Genomic DNA, 25430 nt, shown 5'->3' with positions numbered 1-25430 from the left:
TTTGGGATGGTTCTTTAGATTTTATCTTTTCCCTTTAAAAGCACCTAGTGTCTGGTTTTGGCTTATAAGGCCAAACTATGATAGTGACAGTTGTTATGTCCCTGAAACTCAAGAGACATAAACACAGCATTGATGGGCCACCCTCATTTCAAACTTACCCTTTTTTTTTTCAGGTTGAGGAAAGGAATAGTGTGGAATATATTGCTCTCTAGTTGAACCCAAATAGCTTTTTCTTCAAAATGGTACCACCAGGTCCTTTCGACATAGAGAGAGGACAGTCTGGAGAAATTGCAATGATGTGTGTAAAAGGGCTTCAACTTTTTACTTGTTTCCATCATCCTCCAAAAGTGATATTTCTATTAAATTCACCTTGAATCTTAGAAACAGGCTTCCCCACGAGGCGCTAGTTTTAAATGCAATTTTAGTGATATGTCTTAGTAGATGGAGGTCTAACATAAAAACATGATAGATTAGTTCTTATTTCCATCTAGTTCCCCATAGTCTTACCTGGAAGTAAAACCAAGGAAAGAACTTTTCAAGGTATGGCTCTCAAAGAATTGGGGATGGACCTCAAACAGTTCATCTTTTCTTAGTTATTTGTTATGAATTCTTTGGAGACCTATTTATATTTTCAAATAGAAAGCTAAGTTCTATGAAGTTACTCTTCACTAAGTAAAATGGGACTTCTTTTTAATATTTGCCCCCAAAATGCCTTCTAAAAATAATTTCCAAGATCTGCTGTCGTAGTTCTCACATTCCAGTTTGGTGAACAAGTCCATGGTGACACTCTACGTACAGTTTTATTCCCTCACTCTTTATCTTTCTATGCAATTTTTAAAAATAGACTTTATGCCCTAGTATTTTAATTGCCTTATAGGTAGATTAAAAGAATCTTGAGCCTCAGAAATTTTTTTCTTCCTTGAAAGTTTGTGCTATCTTCTTTTTTCAGCCTGGTGGTTAAATATATTATGTTTTGAACTGGCTAGTGTATGCACAAATAAAATATAGCAACTAAGAGCCATTAGAACTTGTATACAGGTATTTCTCAGACAGTTAAAGACCAAAAAAGTTCCTTTGTATCTGGAGACCCAGAGGTATGGTTGATCCAGCTTATGAAACAAGATGTAACATCAGCAGTTTAATGTGATTTTTTTTTTTCAACCTTCTTAGTTGTGGCAGATTATTTTAGGGACCAGCAGTTGTTCATCCTGAGTAATTCATATTAGTGGAGCTTTTATAAGTCAGTAGCATGATTAAGAGTGAATAGTTATTGCAACATTTTATATTTGAAAAGAGAATTTCTCCTCATAATCTTGTCAAATTGAAACATCTTTTTGCAGGGGAGGAGCTTTACTAACTAGCCCCAGTGGACCAGGCTATCATATCATGTTGCCTTTCATTACTACGTTCAGATCTGTGCAGGTGAGTGATTTCTAGAGAAGCCCCTACACTGGATAGACAGGTGTGACAGGAACAGTTGCCACATTTGTGGGTGGAGATAGATTTTCTTATTGCTTAAGCAGATGGTGGTGTTTTAAAGTACAGAGTCCAGTTGTCACAGCACAGGTTATGACTTTGAACCACTTCAGTCTTGATATATATTAGAAGTAAGAGCTAGGTAGCTTGGAAGGACTGACTTCTCACATCTATACAGTGCTATGCAGCAGGTTTTTTGCTGTCCAAATAAAAGCAGGACTTGAGAACACAGAAGTACAAACCAGTGATTACTTGGTTTAGAACAGTGTTTGGTTTCCATAGAGGCAAGCTCCTGGACTACTGTTAACATGGAGGATCTGAATTTTTATACACAGCCTGGGACATTAAGTACAATTTTATGTGGACCCTTAGGGAGTGTTCTATTTTGATAGCATTCCAGAATATTTAAAGTAGCATCTGATCATTGAGAATAGTATCTTGGCCATGGGAGATACTTAGTAAATATCTTTTGGCATAACAAGATGACAAAGTAAGGTTAGATTGTGACTGCTTTTGTAAACTCTGATCATGAATCTCTGGGCTCAGAAGTTTTCCTTCTGTCTGCTCACTTTTGAGGACTGAGGAAAATTTAATATACTTAATCTTATAATTTTAAGTCTAGGCTTGCTAAGTCAGAGTTTCATTATGAATACTTAAATCCTTCAGGTTTCCTTCCAATTTGTTTTTAAATGACTTAGGGCAAGAATTTTTATCTGTTCAAGTGAAATGTGTTCTTCCTTTAGTCAGACTGATATCCGTATTGTTTTCCCATATTTATTTTATTCACTCTTGCCTTGGTTCATGCCTTCACCTCTTCTCTCCCCATCTTTTCCTTCATTTCCCCTGTCCTGTCTAAATCTTTCCAGCCTTCTGAAGGCTCATTGCACATCCCTCTTTTAACCTATAGGCTGAAAGTCTTTATTATCAATTTTGCCCCTTGGTCTTATTTCTTTTAATAATGTTGTCTTATATTGTTCTCTAAGTTTTTGTGTCTTATTTTCTTTCCAGAAAATCTCCAAGCTTTTTGAAGACAGGGATTGTAACCAATTTCTCTCTCTCACCTGTGAAAGTTGTTAAATTGAGCTCATTTCTCAGGAGGCAGTATGGTGTAGTGAACATGGGTCCAGAAACTTGTGGAGACTTGGGTTCTGGCTCTGACACCAATTAATTACATGACTTTGCAGTAATCACTTCATTGCTGTAGACTTCAGGTATTCCTCAGTGAAAGAAGGAGTTTGAATTACATGATTTCACCAACAGCCCTGGCAGTTTATAATGATGCTCTCAGTGGCACCATCAGACCCATAGAGATTAGGGGCTTTTCTAGATCTGTTGAACACCAGGCAAATCTATTTCTGCCTTCTTGAGACTTAGTATGTTAAGTCATACTGATGCAGAGATATATAGAAGAGATATAGATAATAAACATTACATAGGTTTTAGAGTTTAATTGCACTTATATATAATTATATATGTATATATACATATATTGTAATAAACTGTAATACAAGAAATGGAAATGAAGTTAGTAAAGATTTCAGTGTAAATAAATTACTTCACATTTATGAAAAAATTGAATGGAGTCAGTGTGACTAAATAGGAATATTCTCTTTTAATATGTGAAACAGTAACATTCTAGGAAAGAATTATATTAATAAAACCCTTTTAAGAAATTGTTCTTACATGAAAGAAACATAAATCTATTTTTATAAATTTTTGGAACACAGAAGACAAAGCATTCTATGTTGATGTAGAATATGGAAATTGAATTTTGTTAATGTTTTGAAGGAACTGTAATAAAATGAACTCATCTCTTCACTAACTTCTCTCACTTTACCTAGAACCTGTCACTGTGTTCACCATCACCCTAATATCTCAATCCTAGAGTTACATTCTATTCTTTTCCTTCCTGGAATTTTATATGCAACCAGTTGTTAAATCATTTGTCTATTATGTCTTCTGGATTGACAGCTTTTAATTACCATGCCCTTTACTAAGTCAGCCTAAATAAATTAATACTTTAGCTTCCTAGGTTGTTTTCTTACCTCTAAATATGATGGATACTGAGAACCATACTAGATATGAGCAAAGGAATTAAGGAAAAACATATTTTTGAAAGGTTTATTGTGTGGCTATATATAAGATAGACTAGAGAGCGCCCAAGTCCCATCCCCTGCTCCCCCTCCCCCCATGAACATGCAAGGCCCTCTATGTAATACCATGTTGTCTGCTCAGAATTTCAACTTTGATCTCTGTCACCCCTTCTGCCACAGGCTAGCCAGTCTGCTTCCTGTCACTTGTACATACAGTTTGTCCTCAGTCTCATGGATTTGAACCTAAGATGTCCCTCTGCCTCATCTGTTTTTATTTCTCCTTCTCTAGACCTGGCTTATAAATACTTCACTTCTGAGAGCTTTTCAACCTATCATTTTACTCTCTGTCATTTAATACCTAACAATTCACTTTATACTCTGTTATTTTATACCTGTTATAGATTGGTTTGTAAGGATTTTATCTCCAGTGTTGGATAGTGAACTCTTTGGAAACAGGGACTGTGCTTCCTTTCTCATTTGTATTCCATAAAGTAATATGTTGCTGTGTGCTTAATAAGGCACAGTGTGTCTAGACTATACTCGTTAGGTAGTCACCTGTCAAAGGCCTTAGAATGCAATAGAGAATCATTCTGGATCCAGACAAAGGGGCAGAGTAACTAAGTACCAGATTGTTGGTTCACTATAAGGGAGCAGTGCTGTGGGGAATCAAACAGACCTTTTGAGAGGTCACTGGGGCCTGAACTAAAATTATTGACTATAATTTTTGAGATAAAGATGCTGTTTAATTCAAGGGTACCTTGAGTTCTAGACTACTTGTATGCATTTAATACTTATGTTTTACCTTTATTGTAAGCAGTAATATTAACAATTGAATCAAAGTCCAGAGCACAAATCTTTGTATTAGTATCCTTGTGGGTAAGCTGTGTAGTTTGTAATCCCAGGTCATCTCGAGGCAAATAAGAGACTGAGAGGTTGAACGTTGAAACATTCATATTGAACATTGAAACTTTCCTAGTGCATCCTGAGTCAAGCATTAGCTGTAAAATATTTTGTCTCAAGGCTTTCATGTCTACTAGGTTAGAAGAAATTAACTTTGATAGCAGATCTTTGGTGAATAAAATTATAATGGAGCTCTTCTATACTTTCCTCTGAGTTCTCCAGAGGTTTTCTTCTGGGACCAGTAGTTCTTTGATGCTATGTGTCCTGAGTATTGATGAGATATTTTTTCTTCCCAGACCACACTACAAACCGATGAAGTTAAAAATGTGCCTTGTGGAACAAGGTAAGCTTTCCCCTCACTTACCAACCTCCCTTTAGTTCAGATGGAGTTTCTATTTATAAGCTGTGATCACTTAAACATCTTTTAAATAGTCATGAAAGTATTGGGTTGGCCAAAAAGTCCACATAGGTACATTTTTTATTTTTACCAATAACTTCATTGATTTGGATATTTTGAGTACGTCGGCTATCTCCTGCTATTGGCTTCTAGTGGGTAGAGGCCAGGACTGCTGCTAAATATCTTTCAATGCATAAGACAGCCCCACAGCAAAGAATTATTTTGCCAAAATGTCAATAATACCAAGAAACTTTGCAAACCACTTTTGACATGTTTGATCAGTCCCAGCATCTTCTCCATACACTGCACAAATCTCCTTTTGTGTTTCAGTTGGTTTTTATCTTTCTTGAAATAATAAAGCATAATATGACGAAAATGTTGCATATCTTCTTCCATCTCAATATTAAAATGGATGCACAAAAATTCACCAATTTTGATTTTTTTTTTTAATGCACGCTGATATGACAGCTGTCACAATACGATATAACAAAATTGTTCCGAATGAAGTTAAAGACAACTAAGCACTGCTAGAGCTATCATAAAGAAAAAACAACGAACTTTTTGACCAACCCAATAACTCAAGGAGATTTCTATTCTGAGCATTATTTGAGGAAAACGCTTCTCCAAATAGGAGCTTTCCATTTTCGGAGCCATTAATGTGTTATTGAAAAGAACCAGCAGACTTAAGTTCATATATCAGCACTGCCACATCTGCTTTACTGAATTTTTTTAAACTAGATTTTATTTTTTAGAGCACTTTTAGGTTTATAGCTAAATTTAGCAGAAAGCACAGAGTTCCCATATATTCTTTGCTGCCACACATGCCTTTATTGACTTTAAGCTTAGTTTCCTCATTTGTAAAAAATTAGGCAATAAAACCTATCTCACAGAGTTACTCTAAGGAATAGAATTAGTGTATATAAAGTGTCTAATCCAGCACTTGATCCGAAGTGCCCAGTAACAGATAGTTTAAAATGAAAGCTGTCTAATTTAGAGTTTCTGATTAGTAGATCTGGAATGAGACCTGAGAATTTGCTTTTCCAGCAGAAATTCCCAGTTGATGCTAATGCTGCTGGTCTGAGGGCCTTTGAAAATGGCTGCTCTAAGGAGTTAGAATGAAAGGAAGGCAAGCAAGGCCCAGATTATTTCTAGAATATAATCAGTATGTTGAATTGTATCAAAAGAAGAATATAAAATTGAAGGTATTTTTTAAATGCTCTATTTTAAATGACTAAAATATCTATTACAGGCCTCTATAAAAGAGGCTTTGACATCAGTTAAAGGACAGAAATGCTTTTTAAAAGGGAGCAGATTTCCTGTGCTTTAAGTTAACATGTTTGTTAAGTTCTCCAGAGGTCTGTCTGTAACTCTTTTATGGATTCCCCTTAGAGATGACTCAAAATTGGCAGCTGGTGAGGTTATGGGTAAATTTTTATGTTCATCTTTGTGCTTTACAATTTTTTTCCGCTTTTTGACTTTTTTTTTTTTTTAGTGAGCATCTATTTTTTTTTTTTTTTTTTTAATTGGGAAGAAAATGTCATTGTAAGTTGGTAGTAAGGCTTAGTTGTTTAGTTTCAAAATCTAACTTCATGTATCTTAAACTGAAGTTCACATACCTCTCAGGATAGGCCAGGAAATATAGGAAGCCGCTAATCAATAAGACCTGTCTTTCTAGAGTGTCAGTTTGATTTCAGGGGAAAAATTTTTTTCGTACTAGAATAAATATGGATAAAACATTGATAAAAACTATTGATGAATTATTAAGATAAAACAGGGAACTAAAAGAATTTTAGACTGGCTTGCCTCTATACCTCCTGAGGAGCCATTTTACTTGGTTTCTTGATGGAAGACTATCTGTTGGCTTTAGTTAATAAAGGCAGAATGTTAAGTAGGTTTAGTCTTGATCAAAACAGTTACAGAGGTGAACTTTTGTTACGAGAGGAACTAGGTAAATACATGTGTAGAGGTAGTTGAGTAATGATTAGTGGAATCATTTAAATCAGTAGTATATGTCTTTAGATTTTCCTTCTAAATTTTATATTGTGAGATATTTTTAACGATCTGGGATTATAGTAGATTTGAATTTGGCTTACACTTTTTCTTTCTTTCTTTTTTTTTTCTCAGTGGTGGGGTCATGATCTATATTGACCGAATAGAAGTCGTTAATATGTTGGCTCCTTATGCAGGTATGGTACCAACCTATTCTATTGTTTTTATAGTTACAATCAGAGTATTTATAACTGAGAGATTCCCTGAGGAGTAGAAAGGTATTTTTAAAGTTTTATGACCTCATTTATTTCTGACGTGTGAAAAAATAATCACTAATATTTTCCATTTCTAGGGGATGGTGGCAGAAATAGGTTACAAGTCCTTCCTAGGGCTGATTTTGTGCAACTGTATGGGTTACTCTTTGTTTTTGAAGAGCAAGACAGTCATTGATTATTTCTAGAATTTCTCGAAACTAGCATTTTATCCAGTCAGGATGAGAGATGATTTCCATGCATGCTAAAAATATATAACTGATCAATTCCAGGGCCATATTTATTTGTGACCATAGAAAAATCTTTTCTGGTTTAGATTTACTATAACTTGCAAAGCAGTCTGAAAGTCCTTAGTGTGGGGAAAACATTTTCTTGGTAAAAGACGAAAACCCACAGAGATGGAGTGGGCACTGTTAAAAAACTTAATTAGTTCTGAAGAAAATCTGCCTTTTTTTGGTTTGTTTGATTTTCCCTCCAGTTGTTTTTTTTTTTTTTTTTTTTTGTGGCAAAATACACATAACATAAATCATCTTAACCATTTTTTAAATGTACAGTTCAGTGGTGTGAATACATTCACACTGGTATGCAACCATCAGTAACTCCATCTTCGTAACTTTTCATCTTGCAAAACTGAAACTCTATACCCATTAAACAATAACTCCCCATTTCCCGTTCTCTCCAGCCTCTGGCAACTACCATTCTACTTTCTGTCTCTGATTCTGACCACTTTGAGTATTTATATAAGTGTAATCATATGGTATTTGTTTTTTTGTGACTGGCTTCTTTCACTTAGCATAATGTTCTCAAGTTTCATCCATGTTGTGCCCTATATCAGAAAGCCTTTCCTTTTTAAGGCTGAATACCATTCCATTGTATGTATATACCACATTTTGTTTATCGATTCTTTCATCAGTGGACACTTGGATTGCCTCCACTATTTAGCTATTGTGAATAATGCTGCTATGAACATGGGTGTACATGGGTCTCTTCAAGACCCTGCTTTCACCATTTTACCTTTATCCTTATTATTAACATTGGCATGCTGTTTTCGGCCAAAACAGTTTAAAAAGGTGATGTAAGAATCTTTTCCCTAAGGGGTTTTTATTTTACTTAAGAAGACATGATAGCAAATATATTTTGGAATGTAAGGTCATTGCTAAATTTCTTGTCACTGGAACAGGCACAAATAGCAAAAGGATTCAAAGAGAGCAAGCTATATTACGGTCAAGTGGATTTGGATTATATTTTTCAGTGATTATTTACCTGGTCTTTTTTCATCTACTTTCCCTGGTAACAAATCAGTAGAATGGATTATGATTGGAAAAATAGAAGAAGGGGAGATTGCTCTTCTCTAGCCAAAGATAAAGAGGAAACTGTTGGATCACCAATTCATTTGGAAATGACCAAGCAAATGAATTAGCAAGTATTTATTGATGTCCTATCTATCAAGGAAATGCCAGCGGAGCAAATCCTTGGGTCTGAAGGGAGAAAACAGCATGTTGTTTTTTAATTTTTTACTTTTCAGTTACAGCTAACATGCAATATTAGTGTCAAAGTTACAACCTAGTGATTAGACATTTATATAAGTTACAAAGTGATCACCTCGATAAATCTAGAGCCCATCTGACACCTATACATATTATAGTTATTTCAGTATTATTGACTCTATTCCCTACGCTGTACTTGACATCCTGTTGACTATTCTGTAACTACCAATTTGTACTTAATCCCTTAACCTTTTTTAACTATCCTCCTAACCCCTATGTTTTCATCTGGGAAGCACAGGTTCTGGTATGGTCTAGTATGTGCCCTTAGGCACATTTCTGAAATTCTTTGTTTCTCAACTTCCTCAGTTAGATATTTTGGTGAGAATTAAATGCCAATGTATGTACATAAAGCCTGGCCCAATAAATGTTAGCTTATTTATGTCCCTTTGAGCCTGGTGTCTTTTTTTACAAACTTTAAAAACTGCCTTTTTGAAAATGGTCTTTTGCAGCTGCTTCCTTCTTTTATTCACACTATTCCTCAATTAGTTCAGGCCCTTTTTACCTCAAAACTAGACTTTAGCTTTGCAGTACAGTGGAACCTCAGTTCTCGAACTTAATTCATTCTGGAAGGCTATTTGAGAAGCCATTTGTTTGAAAACCAAATCTCCTTTGTTTGTTGCCTGGGAGACATGTGACTGATTGATCATACAGATATCAGCATGGGAGGGTTGTCAGGTTGAGAACTGAAGTTTTGTTGGACAACAGACATTTTTTCTGTGAACAACTTGGTCAATGACTGAATTGTTCGAGGTGTGAGACGTTTGAGAATGGAGGTGTGACTGTAGTTGATTTACACATTCCTGTCTTTGATCTTTGTGCCTCACAGTTTATCTTCATACTGCTGCCAAAGTACAAATCTGATTGTGTCATGCCCTTGCTTGAAAACTATCAGTTCCTTCCGACCTCCAAGATATGTATACTCTTCTTAGTATGGAATTCAAAATTTGCCTGTTAGAATTACAAATGCAGTAATATCTGGAAAATTGAGTACAAGGAACATATCAAGGGGTTTTTTGTTGTTTTATTTTTTTTTAGAGAGAGAGGAATAGAGGGAGAAAGGGAGAGAAACATCATTGTGTGGTTGCCTCAAGCTTGCCCCCAGCTGGGGACCCGGCCCGCAACCCAGGCATGTGCCTTGACTGGGAATTGAACCGGCAACCGTTAGGTTCACAGGCCGGCACCCAATCCACTGAGCCACACCAGCCAGGGCTATATCGAGGTTTTGAATTGTGTTTCACATTTCCACTGTTTTGTTGGCACTTCTTCACATGTATGTTATATAAGCATAACTTTCACCTTGGTTGAATTAGAAGATACATAGGTAAACATGGATTGTACCTCTTCTTCAGTGTTTGATATTGTGAGGAACTACACTGCAGACTATGACAAGACCTTAATCTTCAATAAAATTCATCATGAACTGAACCAGTTTTGCAGCGCCCACACACTTCAAGAAGTTTATATTGAATTGTTCGGTTAGTGTCTTATTTGTTTTAAATATGTAAGTAACCAATTGGAAATCTTGTTCAACTTGTTTATGGATGCTATAATACATTAGTAATACACATTATGCTATTTGGACATTTTTTCCGAAATTGTAATAGAACCATTGTCTTTAAACTGTGCTTTATCTTAAGCTTAAATTTCTTATGATTAAGTTAAGTAGTTATTCAGACAAAATATTTTAAGAATGATAACCATTTTCTGAAATGCATGATATATAACTTGGTAGAGATTGGAAAAAGATCATTACTTATAGACTACATTCTGTTTTTACTATGATAACATGAAAAATTAGCTTTGTTGCTATTTAATAAATAATATGGAGAAATTTAGAAGTCTGTGTTTTGGAGTTTCCCAAGACCCACCTCCATGTCTGATGATTTGCTAGGAGAACTGACAGGACTCGGTATATATATAGTTGTACTCACAGGTAAGCTGTATTACAGCAGAAGGATGCAAAGCAAAATCAGCAAAAGGAAAAGGCACATGGGTGAGGTCTGAAGGGAGCCAGGCACAAGCTTTCAAGAGCATTCAGTAGAGTGAGTCAAGCAGGATATGCTCCAGCACTAAATTGTGACAACATGTGTGAAATGTTGTCTGCTGCTTAGGGAAGCTCATTAGAGACTCACTGCCCCGGATTTTTATTGGGGGCTGGTCTTGTAGGCAACCTCTGCCTGGTGGTACGTATCAGAATTCCAGACTCCCGGAAGAAAAGAAGTGTTTAGCATGAACCACATGGTTTGTATAAACAGCTTAGGTACAGTGAGTCATTCTTATCAGTTCTGGGGTTCCTGGGAATCCTCTTGGAATCCAAGTTCCCAGGTGACAAGCCAAGGGCCAGCTTTCAAACAAGCCTAAGGATGGCAGCTTCAGGCCCCATGTGTTTACTCTTTCTGCACAAATTTTCAGTTTTAATAGTGAAAGCTCTGACCAGGGATTGGGTTGTTGCTATTGGCTGCTCAAGAATTCTTCCTGGAATTCTTAGTGAATTTCTTAGAGGCAGGCATAGAGATGGTTAATCAGTTTAGAAATCTACCAAATGATTCCTTGTTGATGATTGACAACTATTGAGGTAGTGTGTGACAAAACTGGTCTGTCCTGATTTGTCAGGTCACCCATCTTTTTAATAAGGGTGAAAGTGTTGTTGAGGTGGATCAAAAATTCATGAGTTATAAGGCCAAGATAAGTGACATCTTTATTGTCCATTCTTGTGTGCTTCAAAGACTTTCCTGTGGTCTCTCTCCCCTGACCCTCTCTTTTTCTAAGTCCAAAATAATAGGCAGAGGTCCATGGAAATGAAATTTAGTTATTTGGGGATTTGGGGTAAAGACTGAAGATAGAAATTTTTTTTTTTTTTTTTAATGAGAATCTGGACACATATTAAGTAACAATACTGAATTGGTATTAGAGACCTGGATTCTCCATTTATTGGATCAACTTAATGTCTTTGATAATTCCTCACACTTTCTCCAACACAAAAGGAAAACTAAATATATATATAACATGTATGTATTTGTTTATATATATCTATGTGTGTGTGTGTGTGTGTATGTATGTATGTATGTGAAGCACTTTAAGCTCTGTAAAAGAATAGTACCACAGAAATTTTAGGTCTAATAATGACTGGTTTTGTTTCAATATCAGTACAATGTAAAAAAATCTTGAGTGTCATGAAGGCTGTTGTTTTTGGCTTCAAAACACAGATCAAATAGATGAAAACCTGAAACAAGCTCTGCAGAAAGATTTAAACATCATGGCACCAGGCCTCACCATACAGGTAAGCCTTTTTCCTAGAGAAGTTCTCTGGGAATTTTGAGAGCTTTGAATTTAACTGCCCTTTCATCAGACTGTTTATTCAGCAGTTATTTAATTGAAGTAGTATGGCAATTTGTAGAATACCTTTCTCAGTTTGACTTTATGTCTTTGCCAAAATAAAATACTCTTACACCTTATCATGAACTCTTAGAACAGATAAGCCGAGGCTCTTACAAGGAAATAAAATCCACACACTGCTATGTGTGAGGCATTACTAAGATACAGTATGGTTATAAATATGGAAGAGTATTCCTTGCCCTCAGTAAGATTATGAAAAAGGATTTTAAGTGTATGATTTGAACAATAATTCTAGACAAAGTAGATGTTCTAAAGTATTAATTGACAGATTGGATGATTATTGCTGTAAGAGTTTAGAGCTAGAGAGTTTGTCTAGAACAACTATGATTGAGTTGGGATTTTAGGTTTGTTTGGAATTAATAGGATTTATATGGGGAAAAGAAGTACAGAATGTATTTCAAGTGAATGGGATGGCCTGATTAAAAGCAAGGTAGCAGACAATGGTGGCGGTGACAGTGGTGGCATTGGGAGATAGGATGGTGAGAAGTTATGCCTGCTTTTTATGTCAATATTTTTTCAGATGAGATAGAAATCTATTAGTGAATTCTAAAATCAGTTTTAGTGGGTCATGACCAGCATTTTAGGTAAAATGGAATTGAATAGGAGAAGAAATTAGCACATGCCATGTAGTAAGTTTAAGTATCATTCTGTGAAATTTTTGTTTTATTTAAATATGTGGGTAGGTATTTATACTGGGTGTCACTGTAAAATGTGTTTTTTACTGTGGTCATGGTCAGTAACATATGAAAGCCATAGCTTCTCCTGTATAATTTCTCAGAGTTTTTAGATCAGTAGACCGTTGTGGTGAACGTTACTGAAGCGAAAGATAAAGCTTTTTGTTTGGTGTTGCATCACTACTGCAAGTGTGTATTCACTGTGAGTGGTTGTGTATTGTTTCATAAACAAGACTGGAAAGATGACTTAAGGTTTTTCCCATCCTCATTCATATTGTGCCATTAACTCAGGTCCCTGAGGGGGAACCACCAAAGTTAAGGGGTCATTTGAAATATGTCCAGAGTTAACTTTGTAAAATCTTGTTTGTACATTCAATTGTGGCTGCAGTAGCTTTTCAGGTTTCAAGATCATAAATGTGAATGTCATAGATTCTTAGATTCTGCCCAGGTTGTTATTGGAGCTTTAGCTCATTCTTTTTAACAGTTTCCTAGAATTTCTTGCCTTTTATTATGTAATCATTTCCCTATTGTTGCCTTTTGTTTGTTTGTTTGGTTTTTGTTTTTGTTTGTTTTTGCTGTTAGTATGCAATAATGTAGTTAACATTCCTGGCACATCTCCCTGTATGTACAAATTATCTTTCAAAGTAGCTGTACAAATCTACATTCTTACCAGTAGTATGTATGAATACTTGTTTCTCTACAACCTCACCAGCTTTTGAAGCAATCAGATATGTTAATTTTTGCTAAATGGATAGGTGTGAAATTCTCTTTCTCTTTGATTTTCATTTCCTTAGTTATTAATGAGGTTGAGCATCTTTTGGTTTATTTGGGGGGGTGGGGGGCATTTGTCCTCTCCTCTTTCAGTTGCTTATTCATATACTTTGCCCACTTATCTGTTTTATTTTTTTGTCTTACTGATTTGTAGTAATACTTTGTATATTCTAGGTACTTTTATACACATATGTTATATAGTATGTTTTAAAAATATAGATATTAGGAAAAAGATGAATAACAAAGTGAAATTAACCAGTAATCTTAATATATTTGTTTGTTTATAAGTATAAATAATGTTACAGTGTTAAACTAAAGTGGAATCATGCCTTAGCCTCTTTTTTTCACTAACATTATACAAGCATATAAGCATCTTTTCAGGTCAAAAATATAGTTTTGCTGTATTATCACTTTTAATGGTTTTTTATTTAACCTCTATGGCTTCCAATTTTTATATTTGGGAACACAATTTTCGTTGAGTTAGATCTGACACTTGTTTTTGACTAACTTTTGGCATTTGAATCCAAAAATGACTCCAGTTTTCCCCTGTCACATCAACTTTTTAAGGTACAGGACACGCTCCCTTTGTCCCCAAATAATACAAAATGTACATACAAAGGAAAATAAAAAAAATTACCTGAATATACTGTTTATTTAGTTATTTTATTCATATAAAGCCTATATATTGTTACTGTAAGTCAAATTTTGTACAAGTAGTAAAGTTCTGCTACCAAACATACATATTAAGGTATTTTATCTTTTCAAACGACAGGCTAGGAAATGCCAAAATGAGATACTTGAAACAGTCCCCTTCAGTTGGCAAAGCTTTAACAAATTGCTTCATGAGACCCAGTTTTATGTACAGAGGTGGAAATATAATGTTCTTTCTGTCAACAAGTGGCTCTTGTAGAATGTTTGGATCACCAGGTTTGAGATCAGATCTTGGAGGCCAATTTGACTCCACCCAATGCTTCTCATGAGCCCTGCTGTTCCACATACACAGAAAACAGGGATCCATGTTGCTGACCAAGAAGGAAGCAGACCATTTTAAGGTCAACACAGATGATCCAGTTGTGCTTGTGAAATTGCAACAGATCAATGACTCTCTTTATGTCTTCATATTCTTTACAAAAACAAACTTAATAGCCAGTTGGGACTGCACCAAATAAATTGCCATTGTGGACGAGGACACACTTCAAGCTCTGCTTTGAGCTGTCAATGAACAGTCGCCATTCAGTTGCATTCTAGATTGGAATTCCCAATTCCTCCATTAAACCATGTATGTTATGGCAATAAACAAAGCCACCATCACTTCAAAAGTACTGCAGAAATGCAATGTACTTTCTCTTGATTGAAAGTAGGATGCCTTCACTCCTTTTTCAAGCTAGTTTTTCTTGTGCAGTCTTGATGCTAGAACTTCTGAAGCCTTTGTGGATAGTCCCAAATCTCGTGCCAAATCATTCAACTCATGCTGATCAAATCCCTTACAAACTGAGTCATCTTTAATTTCAAAATCTTCATCATTGCTGTCACTTAGTTCTGCATCATACTCATGTTTTTCAAAAGAGGGTAGCTCAGTGAAAACTGGCACTGGGATTTCAGCTGAATGAGGCACTGGGCGTATAGCTGATGGATACTAGGATACTCTATTTTACATTTATTTTTCTTGTTATATCCTGACGTTTTCACTATACAAAGGTAACAGTCACTTGAATGTCTCTGGGCTCTCGCCAAACCATAGGTATACCAAATGGCAATTTATCATGCTTTCCCTTCGTCCACATCCGTAAACTCTTGTCAGAGTGCTTGCACATCTTGTGAGGGGCCCAAGACTTATCTTGATCACCAAGTTTTACTTTAAAATATGCAAAATAGGTTTGCCTGACAAAATGCACTGACATTTGTCCTTTGGGAATGGTGAAACTGCCACAGATATAGCAAAACGAATCAGGGTTGTTTAGGCACTTAACGACGAGAAATAGCAGAGGCAGATGTGATCTGAAGGAAAGGAAATAAGTATGTATGTAAATAAAAAATAAATTCTGCTAACTCCTTGTGTACAGACAAGAACTTGGACTACACTTCAGAATACGATTCACTATATAGAGCAGCACACAACCTCTCACCACACTGTCTCACATGTAACTAAATAGCCTAGACAAGTATCAACCTGTCGCTGGTCTCCAAGGTTGTCCCCCACCCCTCCCCACTCCCCACTCAAGGGAGGTTTTCTCTCAGCCATTAGGAGAGCACTAGCGCTTCCCTCCATCCAGGCTGGATTTAGCCTACAGTGGTTGCACTAAATAAGCTATACAGAAAAAAAACTTGATGTGATAGAAGAAAACTAACTGCAGTTTTGAAATCAGCATGCCTATTTAAGTCTAAAACAGCTGAAAAATCGAACTCAACAGGAATTATGTTAAAAATTGTTCCCCTGTGTTATGTACATGTTGCAAAGACCAAGCTTATAAATACATCTTTTAATAGTCCTTCCCTTAGAATAAATTCTTACATGTAGGATTGATGTGTCAAAACATATGCCCCGTTTATCAAATTGCCTTTCAGCAAAACTTTTAACAGCTTATACTCTCTCATCAGCAGTGTTGGTGAGCTGTAGTTTCCTACACATTTGATTGTGTGATTGGACCCAGATAATTAGCTGTTGCATGCCTGCTCTCTTAATTCTTTTGGAAAAAATTAATCTGGTCTTTTGTGTTAATTACTGATGTTGAATGCTGAGGCTATTTATTAGCCATTTTTTGTATTTCATTTGTGAATTGTTTGTGTTTGCTCATTTTTTGGTGGTGGTTGATCTTTTTTTTTCTCCTTGATTTAAATAAGCTATTTTTAATAAGTTAATTATTACAACTCTTGAATGCATAGGAAACATTGTTTTATATAGTAATTTTAGTATTTTTTCTTTATAGTGTTCTGCTATGCTAGCATGTTTTAAGAGCCTTTCATCACTTATAAAATACAAAAACTTTAATAAAATCAGAAATTATATTTTTCTTCTGCAGTTGTATTTTTAGCTTTAAATCTTGAATTAATCTGGAATCCATTTTGATGTCAATAGTGAGGTAGGGCTGCAATCACCACCACCCCTACCACTACCACCAATTTGGTAACAACAGTAATTCTGAATAATTTATGCTTCAATCTCCCCCTTGTTTGAAATGCCTTTTGTACTGTATGTTCCATTATAGAGTAATATTTTTTAGACTTTGTTCTGTTCCATTGATCTTTCTATTTTCTATTCTTTCATTAGTCATTGAGCTCTTGGTCTTTTCCCATCAAATTTAGTTCTCTCCTATTTTTTTCCCTCTTAGTAAATGGCACCTTCTTCCCCTAAGACCAATCTAGATGCGTGGGAGGCATTTTTGACCCTCTTTACCCTTAACCAGCTGATCAGTCCCCATATCCTACCACAGAAATCCATCTCACACTGTTCACACCTCCGTCTTCACTGCTACCTCCTTAAGCCAAGCCACAATCTCTGGGACTTATACGCTAGTCTATCTCCTTTCCACACTTTCACTTTTACTCTTGTCCATGTCATTTTCTGCACAGCAGCAAGAAGCGTCTTTGAAAGTTAGTTATATATATTTGTTGTTTATATAAAAAGTTAGTGAGAAAAATGTCACTTTATAATACATTTTTAAATTGGTAGATCAGAATCTTCATACTTTCCATTGCTTCAGTCTTGTTATAGTTTCTTATGATACTTAGAGTGCATTTCTAGAACTTTTAAGTCTAGTTTTCAACCTTCCTATTTTTAACACATTACTGTATAGTTATGATAATACAATGTTTTATTCACCTTTAAAATCTGGTTTTTAAAACTAATGGTTATTCATATTTCTGCCAGATGAGTTTTCTTTATTGATATTTTTAAGCTTTATTAGGCACCTCAATTAATGTATAAGTTTTAAAATTGGGAACATATTTAATGGCTTGACTTAATCACATCATCATTTTTGTTTCTTTTAGAATTTCTGACCTATGTGAGAAACTCCTAGCCCAAATTAAATTAATACCCAGGGATTTAATGAGTTTTAATGCTGTTAAATATGTAGTCTTTTTTTTTTTTTTTTTCTTTTCAGTATTAAGGTATGCAGGTGACTCGGTAAATTTATTGTGTATCTACAAATTTGCTGAATTCATTGTCTCCAGTAATTTTTTGTTGATTTCCTTAGGGTGTGGTGTGTGTGTTAAAAACACTTAACATGAGATCTACCCTCTTAACAAATTTTTAAGTGTACAATACATTATTATTCACTGTAGGTAAAATGTTGTACAGCAGACCTCAAAAGCTATTTATCTTGCTTGATTGAAACTTTGTAAATTTTCTTAGATTTTCTTTTTAGTTATATAATTATGCTGAAATAAAAATCTTGATTTTCCCTTCCACAGCCTAGTATTTCCCAGTCCCCAAATCATTCTATTTCAGTTCTTCACATAACACTTATAACTATCTGAAATTCTCTGTATTTATTTGCTTTGTGTTGTTGTCTGATGTATTTTTTCCCCCTTAAAATTTTAAACTATGATAGCAGTCTTGCCCTGTTCGTTGAGGTATCCAGAGTTCCTAGAACAAACAGCACTTGGCACCAATTAATATTTATTGTAAATGAATATTCTCTATAACAACCAGTATTTAAATTTTTCCCTTCTCTCTATCTATACCCCATTTTTTCTTGAACAACTACTATGGCAAATTAGAGTGGTGAAAACAGACATCCTTGATATTTTTTTCCTGTGTTATTTAGGGGAGTGACTATATTATATGCTGGCTTTTGGTTTAAGATATATGCTTATAACAAAGGGGTCAGTTTTAACAGATAAATTTATTTCATCAGCTTTCTTTCCTTGCTCCATTCACTGTGTGTGTGTGTGTGTGTTTTCATTTTGATCATTGTTTTTGGCTATGTTTTTTTGTTTCTTAAATCTCTTATGATGCAACTTACTCATGGTATCTGTTATAGGTGTTTATAATTTCACATATTTGAAAATTATGAGATTTCCCAGTTGGCAAGCATTTAGTTAGTTCTTCAGCCTCATACAACAAGATAGAAGTCAATAGAAAGCAGTTGTATTTTATGCTTCTTTTTAGAAGACTAAAGAGATATGTGACTAGTCTCTTAAATGCAATATGACAATGCTTTCCTTTGGATCATATTAAAAGGTATTGGAATTCATCTGTATTTCTGATAGTCACATGGTGAAAATCTAGCATTTCTCACAAATTCCGATTCTGAATTTTTGTCTTCTGGGTATCTCCACAGGTTGTTCTTTATGTTATCACATGCCTCACCTTCAGGGTGTAATGAGTTTTCTTCCCCACAACAGTCCCCAGTTTCTTATTCCATTTCATTCTTATTTCTTGTATTTACTGGAGTTACGATAGTTCTCGAAATTATGTACAGATCTGACTGTTCTCTTTCATGTAGGGAAGGCTATGTTTCTTACACATTTAAAGTCTTTCAAACGCCTCAAAGGAAGGCTGCCTATTTAAAGTGTTGCTTAAAATTTTAGCTGGTTTTCAGAGGAAAATTAACTTTCTCCAGACAGCAAGGTGTTTTGTGTATGTTTGCAGTGTCGGAGGGGAATGAGGGATGTTGAACTAGTAAAATCAAAAGGTTTTAAGAGATCAAGTTCCTGATGTAGAAAAGTCAGCCTTCAAAAAACCTCGCTTTCCAAGTAGATAATGTAATTATTTCTAAGTTCACTGGTTAGGAAAACAAAGTTCCTAGTAAACAGTGTCTACAAAGGCAAGTAGACTTTGTTCTGAGATTCTAGAAAGAATATAAACTCTTAATTGATATTTGTTTTCCTTCAGCCTTTGGCTATTTGTTTATAGCCCGTACTAAGTGATTGCTGGTTTAGAAAGTGGTAAATTCATTTACTGCACAGTATATTAAGTTGTATATAGGCCTGGGTTTTTGTTTTTGACTTTTCTACTTAACAATTTAAATCTTGGAATTTTGACTTATTTTTATTTCTTTGGTTTGCAAATTGCAAAAGGTAACAAAAGTATCCAGCTAAAGAGCTCTGTGGAAGGTCTTTTAAGAGAGAACCTTTTCTCTAAAGAAGTTTATTTCCTCAACTGGTAGATTGGTTTCTCCTGTAGCCAGGCGCGTGAGTGCGTGCGTGCGCGCGTGCGAGCGTGCGTGCGTGTGTGTGTGTGTGTGTGTTAGGGGAAAACAAGCAGCTTATCCTTGATTATTGATGTGATGGCTAAAAAGTGGATTTTCTCATGGGATCTCCACAGGTGTTAGTAGGCAGCTATGTCATAGTTGTTTTGTTAGTTTCATTTTAGTTCTTCTGTAAAAGATTTAGTTTGAAGATTTATTTTCAAATATACTTTGGCTTTTTCACTTTTATTTTTTAGGCTGTGCGTGTCACAAAACCCAAAATCCCAGAAGCCATAAGAAGAAATTTTGAGTTAATGTGAGTAATCATGGATGGGATCCCATTGTTTTATTTGGGGCTTACTATGTAGTAATACACTTCTCTAGAGGAAATGTGTGAGATATATTACATTCTGGGGTATATTATATGTCTGTCTTCCATACTTGAATTCTAGTAATATTGCCTATTCTAGTATTTTAATTCCCACTAGACTCTTACTAGGTTTCTCTTTATATATGGACATTTCAGGAGCAGCATCAGTGGCTAAGGATGCAGTTTGCTGTATAACTGTTGTTGAAAGCCTAAGGAGCTATAACTTTGTTGTGAATAAAACCTTGAATTAAATATTCATAGGGGAGAGGAAGAATCCTAGCTATTAAAGTTGAAGAGAGTGTCTATATTTTGTTACTGTGTTATAATGGTAAGAATAGATTCCTTATTGGTATAACATTTGGTTTGTATGTGATGGTGTATCTAAATTTAGATCTGGGTCTTTATAATTTGCCTCTGGGGAAGCTTTTCCTGAGTTTACTGTTGGTAGTATTCTCCTTTATGTATCCAGGGCTGACTGGATATGAGAAATTACTTGTTTGACATGTTTCTATGTGTTTTAGAAGCTCCCTTTTAGAAGAATACCTACTGTAGTTGAAATGGCAATATTATTCTCATATAACAGTACTGAGAAAAAAACCTATAGGGAATTTGACTGACATGTTAAGAGGAAAAATATGAAATGCTGGAAAAGTAACTTTACAAAAGTTAAGAATACAACAGATGGACAAATACAAGGGGTCCAAGGTATGATAATACTTTATGGAGTGATATACTTCTGTGTCCTTTTGGTCCCAAGTCTGTATCTTCTATTATGCAGCATTTTATTTCCCTTTTTTCATTGTAGAAAGGGAACTCTTTTAACACTTTTAAGTACAAAAGGCCAGGTTGAACAGAATCATGAGTCTGATATATTTATAGAAATATTTATTGATGGCTAAGTATGGTCTTAGGCTTCCAATATGATGGCTTCTGGTGATGGAAAGATGAATGCTATGTGTGCTCTGCCCTTAAATTCCTCATCATATCCATTATGTCATTTTATGTCTTTATCAATGTTGGCAGGAGGAAAGGAGAGAGCTTTAGGTAAATGTTTTGGGGAAACTATTAGAGTTACTTTTCAGGTGATTCTGGATCTTTCCTAATTTTATAGTCTGTTGGATTTCCAGAATTAAAGCCACATTGGGATCATCCAGTCTAACCTGCCATGTGGTCATCCAATTGCTTCTTGTTCATGCTTAGTGATAGGCCAGCTGCCTCCATTATTAGAAAGCTCAGATTCTTAGGAAATTTTTGTTACATTGAGCTCCGGTTCACTGCCTTAAGTAAACTGCCATCTAGTTATATCTTTTGTATAGCAAGGGCCACTACACAAGAGTGTCTGCCTGAGGAGGGACTCAAATCCAGCTCTGTTCTGCCTGTCAAAGCATGCACCTAAGGGGCTGCATCTGCCCAGGGGTTGATGCCTTTTGGTAATTGGCCAGAGGTGTTGTATGGGCTAGCTGGAGGCCTAACAGCAAAAGAAGCATTTATATACTCCAGATATTTCCAAATCACAGGTCTTTCCATGATATGGTTAAAGGAAAAGGTCAGACTAAAATTCAAGTGTACTAAATTTGATTCCTATCTGGGTGACTGGGCAAATCATTTAACCTTTCAACCTCAGATTCCTTATATATAAAATAGAGTAACACTCTCTTGCTAATGGGTCAAAAAGTTCTTTTTGAAGATGGTTCTCTGACACCCCTAGAGAGTCAGCATTAACTGCCTGTGACTCCATGTCATTTCTAATTTGTATAATATTTTGTCCACAGGGAGGCTGAGAAGACAAAACTTCTGATAGCTACCCAGAAACAGAAGGTGGTGGAGAAAGAAGCTGAGACAGAGAGGAAAAAGGCTATTATAGGTACTTGGATTTCTTTCTAAAATGGTTGTCTCTAAGTACATGTATTGTGTTTGTCCTGTTCTTTGTCAGCTTCATGTTAGATATTGATAGGACTCAAATAAGATTGCATCATATATAGTTTAGAATTCTGGATACTTCTTTGTATAGTCAAATGTCCTAAAACCTTTAAAAACAGATGAGGCCAATACTTAAAGTGTTTTGGCTCTGCACCCTGTCATCCCCTGTTGTTGTGGACACAACTGTTGCCTTTTCCAGGACAGGGAGGTGGGTGGGGTTTGGGGGCAGCTCTAGCCTCTGTGTAGTGCTTTTGTTTATGCATACTAAGAATAGGGAAGTTTGGGGTGAAGGCTCAGGATTATAGTGTGCCTCCTGGCTGTTGACATGCACCTAGTTTTATCTGAATAAATAAATATGTACATACAACGATCTCGAAAGCAACAGGATTGCTTATGGCTCATTTTGAATCGGGACCTCCCTAACACTCCAGGATGCTGTATGACAAGACTGCCGTCTTAGGCTCCCAGCTTTTCGTTCCTTGGATGCTGAAAGTTTAAAGAGTTTTTCATTAACTATTATAAATATGCAAAATGTACAGAGTACAGTATTAATGAAGGCTTAACTTTTTGCCGTATTTCCTTCAGATCATATTTGCTTTAAGAAAAAATTTACATACCTGTTTGAAGCTGCCTTTGTACCCTTCCCTGTTCTTATTTCTTGACCTGTCCTCTCAGAGTAACTTCTGTTCTGCCCATATTTTTATATTTTCACTGTAAGTATGTAATAATTCACAGATTGTTTTAAACTACAAAAATGCTATCAAACTATTTTTTATTTCACAACTTGCCTTTTAAAAGCAACATTGTTTGAGTATTATTCATATTGATACCTGCAGATCTAGTTAATTTTTAACTATTATTTTCTCCTTTGAGTGAACCTCAATTTACTCTGATGGATTACTAATGAAGAGTTAGGTAGTTTCTGATTTTTGCTTATTACGAAGAAGGCTGCAGTAATGCCCTTGTCCAGGTCTGAGCACGCATGCAGGAGTTTTCCTAAAGTAGTGTTACTCAACACGTGGTATGGGTCAGTGCCCATCACCAGCGTCTGGTTTCTGATCCAAGTGAGATGAGTGCAGAAATGGAGAAAGGGTATTCAGAGGTTCTTGTGGTGGTGGTGGTGGTGGTGGTGTTTTTAATGTCTGTTGAATATAACAATTGAAAACTGGAGGTCGTGCTTTTGTTTTTTAATATTTTTTCTAGTAATTCATTTTTATCATAATTTATAAAATAATGGTTTCTAACAGATTGAAATACCACAAAAGTCATATTTCGAAGCAGTTGCTGGGTCACAGGGTATACACAGCTTTAGATTTAAAATCTATTGCCAAATTGCTCTTCAAAGTGATTTTTCTATTCTACCTTTTCTTCAGCAGTATTTGAGTTTCAATATCTATGCTGCCATATTGAATTCCTATTTCTGCATTTCCTCCTTAACCCTTGGAGTTATCAGACTTTTTAAAATTTATGCCATTTTGATGGTAGATTTTGTGTCACATGATTTCAATTGAATTTCCCTTATTTACTCTGAAGTTGAATATTGTTTATTGGTAATTCAGGCTTCCTTTTTTTTTTGTAGTATATAAATTGACTGTTAGTATCATTAGTCTATTATTTACTTTTTTTGGACTGATTTGTAGAAGTTTTTTTATATCAATGGATATACATCCTTTCCCAGATTTAGACATTGTAAATACCTTTTCTCAATTTATGGCTTGTCTTTGAACTTTTATTTTTGACATAATTTAATTTTCAAGTAATTGGATTCATCAATTTTTTCCTTTCTGGTTTGTGCTTTTCTTGTCTTGTTTAAGAATTCTTTCTTAGTCCCAAAGTAATAATTTTATTTTAAAAGTCTTATTACTTTATCAGGACTTGATTTTAGTGTTTAGTGTGACATAGGAATTCAGTTTTTTATTTTCAAGTGTCAAGCCAGTTGGCTTCAGAATATTTATTAAATAGTTCATTATCTCCTCTAATATCTTCTTTAAAATTTTTATTTATTGATTACAGAGCAGAAGTGGGAGAGAGAGAGATTGAGAGGTTGAGAGGTTGAGATTTGTTGTTCCACTTATTTATGCCTTCATTGGTTGCTTCTTACATGTGCCCTGACTGGAGATTAAACCTGCAATGTTGGCATACCAGGACGACACTGTAACCAGCTGAGCTAACTCCTCAGTACATTTCTTTATATAGTTTTCTGGTGATTTCTGTAACATGTTTACTTTTATTTTCATAAGTGAGATAAGCTTATAATTCTTTTCCTTCTACTCTTAATGTCAGGGGTAATTTTGTATTTGTTTTCTTTTGTTTTTTGTATCATGGTTACACTAGCCTCAAAATGAGTTGCAGAACATTTCTTTTCTAGAACATTTTGTATGGAATATGTATTATCTCCTTTTTGTTGATTTGGTGGAATTTGTAAAAACTATCGCAGTCTAATGGGGTTAGTGCTTTTTTATGTGCTTATTTTTTTGTGGTAATAGTTAACCTACTGATTTAACTTTTTTATTGCATAGATGTCTGTTCAAGTATTTGTTTCTTTTTCAGTCAGTTCTAATAATTATATTTTTCTAGAAAATTGTCTTGTTTCATCTGCTGTTTTAAATTTGAGGACATAAATTTGTAGAATTCTCTTTTGATTTTAAAAATCCTCTACCAAATCTGTATGCTCCCTTTTTATTTTTAGTACTGTTTATTTGTGCTTTCTCTTTTCCTTCATTAATTTTGCCAGAGGCCTGTTCTATTTCATTCATCTTTTCAGAACTGGATTTTAATTTGGTTGATTCTGTTGTCACTTTCTTTTCAGTTATATTATTTACACTTAGTTTTATTATTTCTTTCCTCCTACCTTTTTTAAGGTTCCTTATTGGTTCTTTTGTAACTTCTTGAGTTATTTAATTCTTTAGTTTCCAGTCTTTTCTACTGGAAATATGTAAGAGTATATATTTTCTTCTAAGTTCTGCTTTAGGTATATTTCAGTTTTGAAATGTAGTTTATTATTGGTATTCTGTTTTAATTTTTTACAAAACATTTCCATTATGATTTCTTCTTTGACTCATGAATTATTAAAAAGTATGTTTTTTATTTCTGATTGAATGAGTTTTGAGGGGGCTACCTTTTTAGTATTAATTTCCATTGTTATTGCATTATAGTCAGAATATGATCTAGTATATAGATTATTAAGTATTTGTTGAAATTTGTTTTGTGGTCCTTTTTTGGTAAATGTACTGTGTGTTTGAAAAGATTGTATAGTCTCTATGTTGAGTGCAGGTTTCTCTATGTACTCATTAGGTCAGGCTGGTGGTGTTCACATCTTCAGTATTATTCTAATTTTTGCTTTCTTGGTCTTTCAGTTACTGAGAGAGATGTGTTAAAATCTCCCACTATGACCATGGATTTGTTAATTTGTAATTTTTTTCTTTATATATTTTGGGGCTATAGCATTAAGAGCATTCAGGTTTAGGATTGTTACATCTACCTCGAAAATT

At 35.0% G+C, this 25430-nt stretch overlaps 1 protein-coding gene across 2 annotated transcripts in view; it reads left to right on the top strand.

Moving 5' to 3' along the window:
- Window positions 1-25430, top strand: part of ERLIN1 (ER lipid raft associated 1) — a 34985-nt gene that overhangs the window by 893 nt on the left and 8662 nt on the right. For both annotated transcript variants that reach the window (XM_090278400.1, XM_090278399.1), the window contains 7 exons: window positions 1341-1422; window positions 4766-4812; window positions 6991-7052; window positions 10024-10149; window positions 11881-11954; window positions 19907-19965; window positions 21792-21883. In XM_090278400.1, the coding sequence (XP_090134526.1) occupies window positions 1341-1422; window positions 4766-4812; window positions 6991-7052; window positions 10024-10149; window positions 11881-11954; window positions 19907-19965; window positions 21792-21883 (542 nt within the window). The remainder of the gene's footprint in view (window positions 1-1340; window positions 1423-4765; window positions 4813-6990; window positions 7053-10023; window positions 10150-11880; window positions 11955-19906; window positions 19966-21791; window positions 21884-25430) is intronic.

This window comes from Furipterus horrens, unplaced genomic scaffold (assembly GCF_987537825.1).
Source record: "Furipterus horrens unplaced genomic scaffold, mFurHor1.1.pri manual_scaffold_5, whole genome shotgun sequence".
NCBI classification, from domain to species: domain Eukaryota; kingdom Metazoa; phylum Chordata; class Mammalia; order Chiroptera; family Furipteridae; genus Furipterus; species Furipterus horrens.
This window is presented reverse-complemented; position numbering and strand designations above follow the sequence as displayed.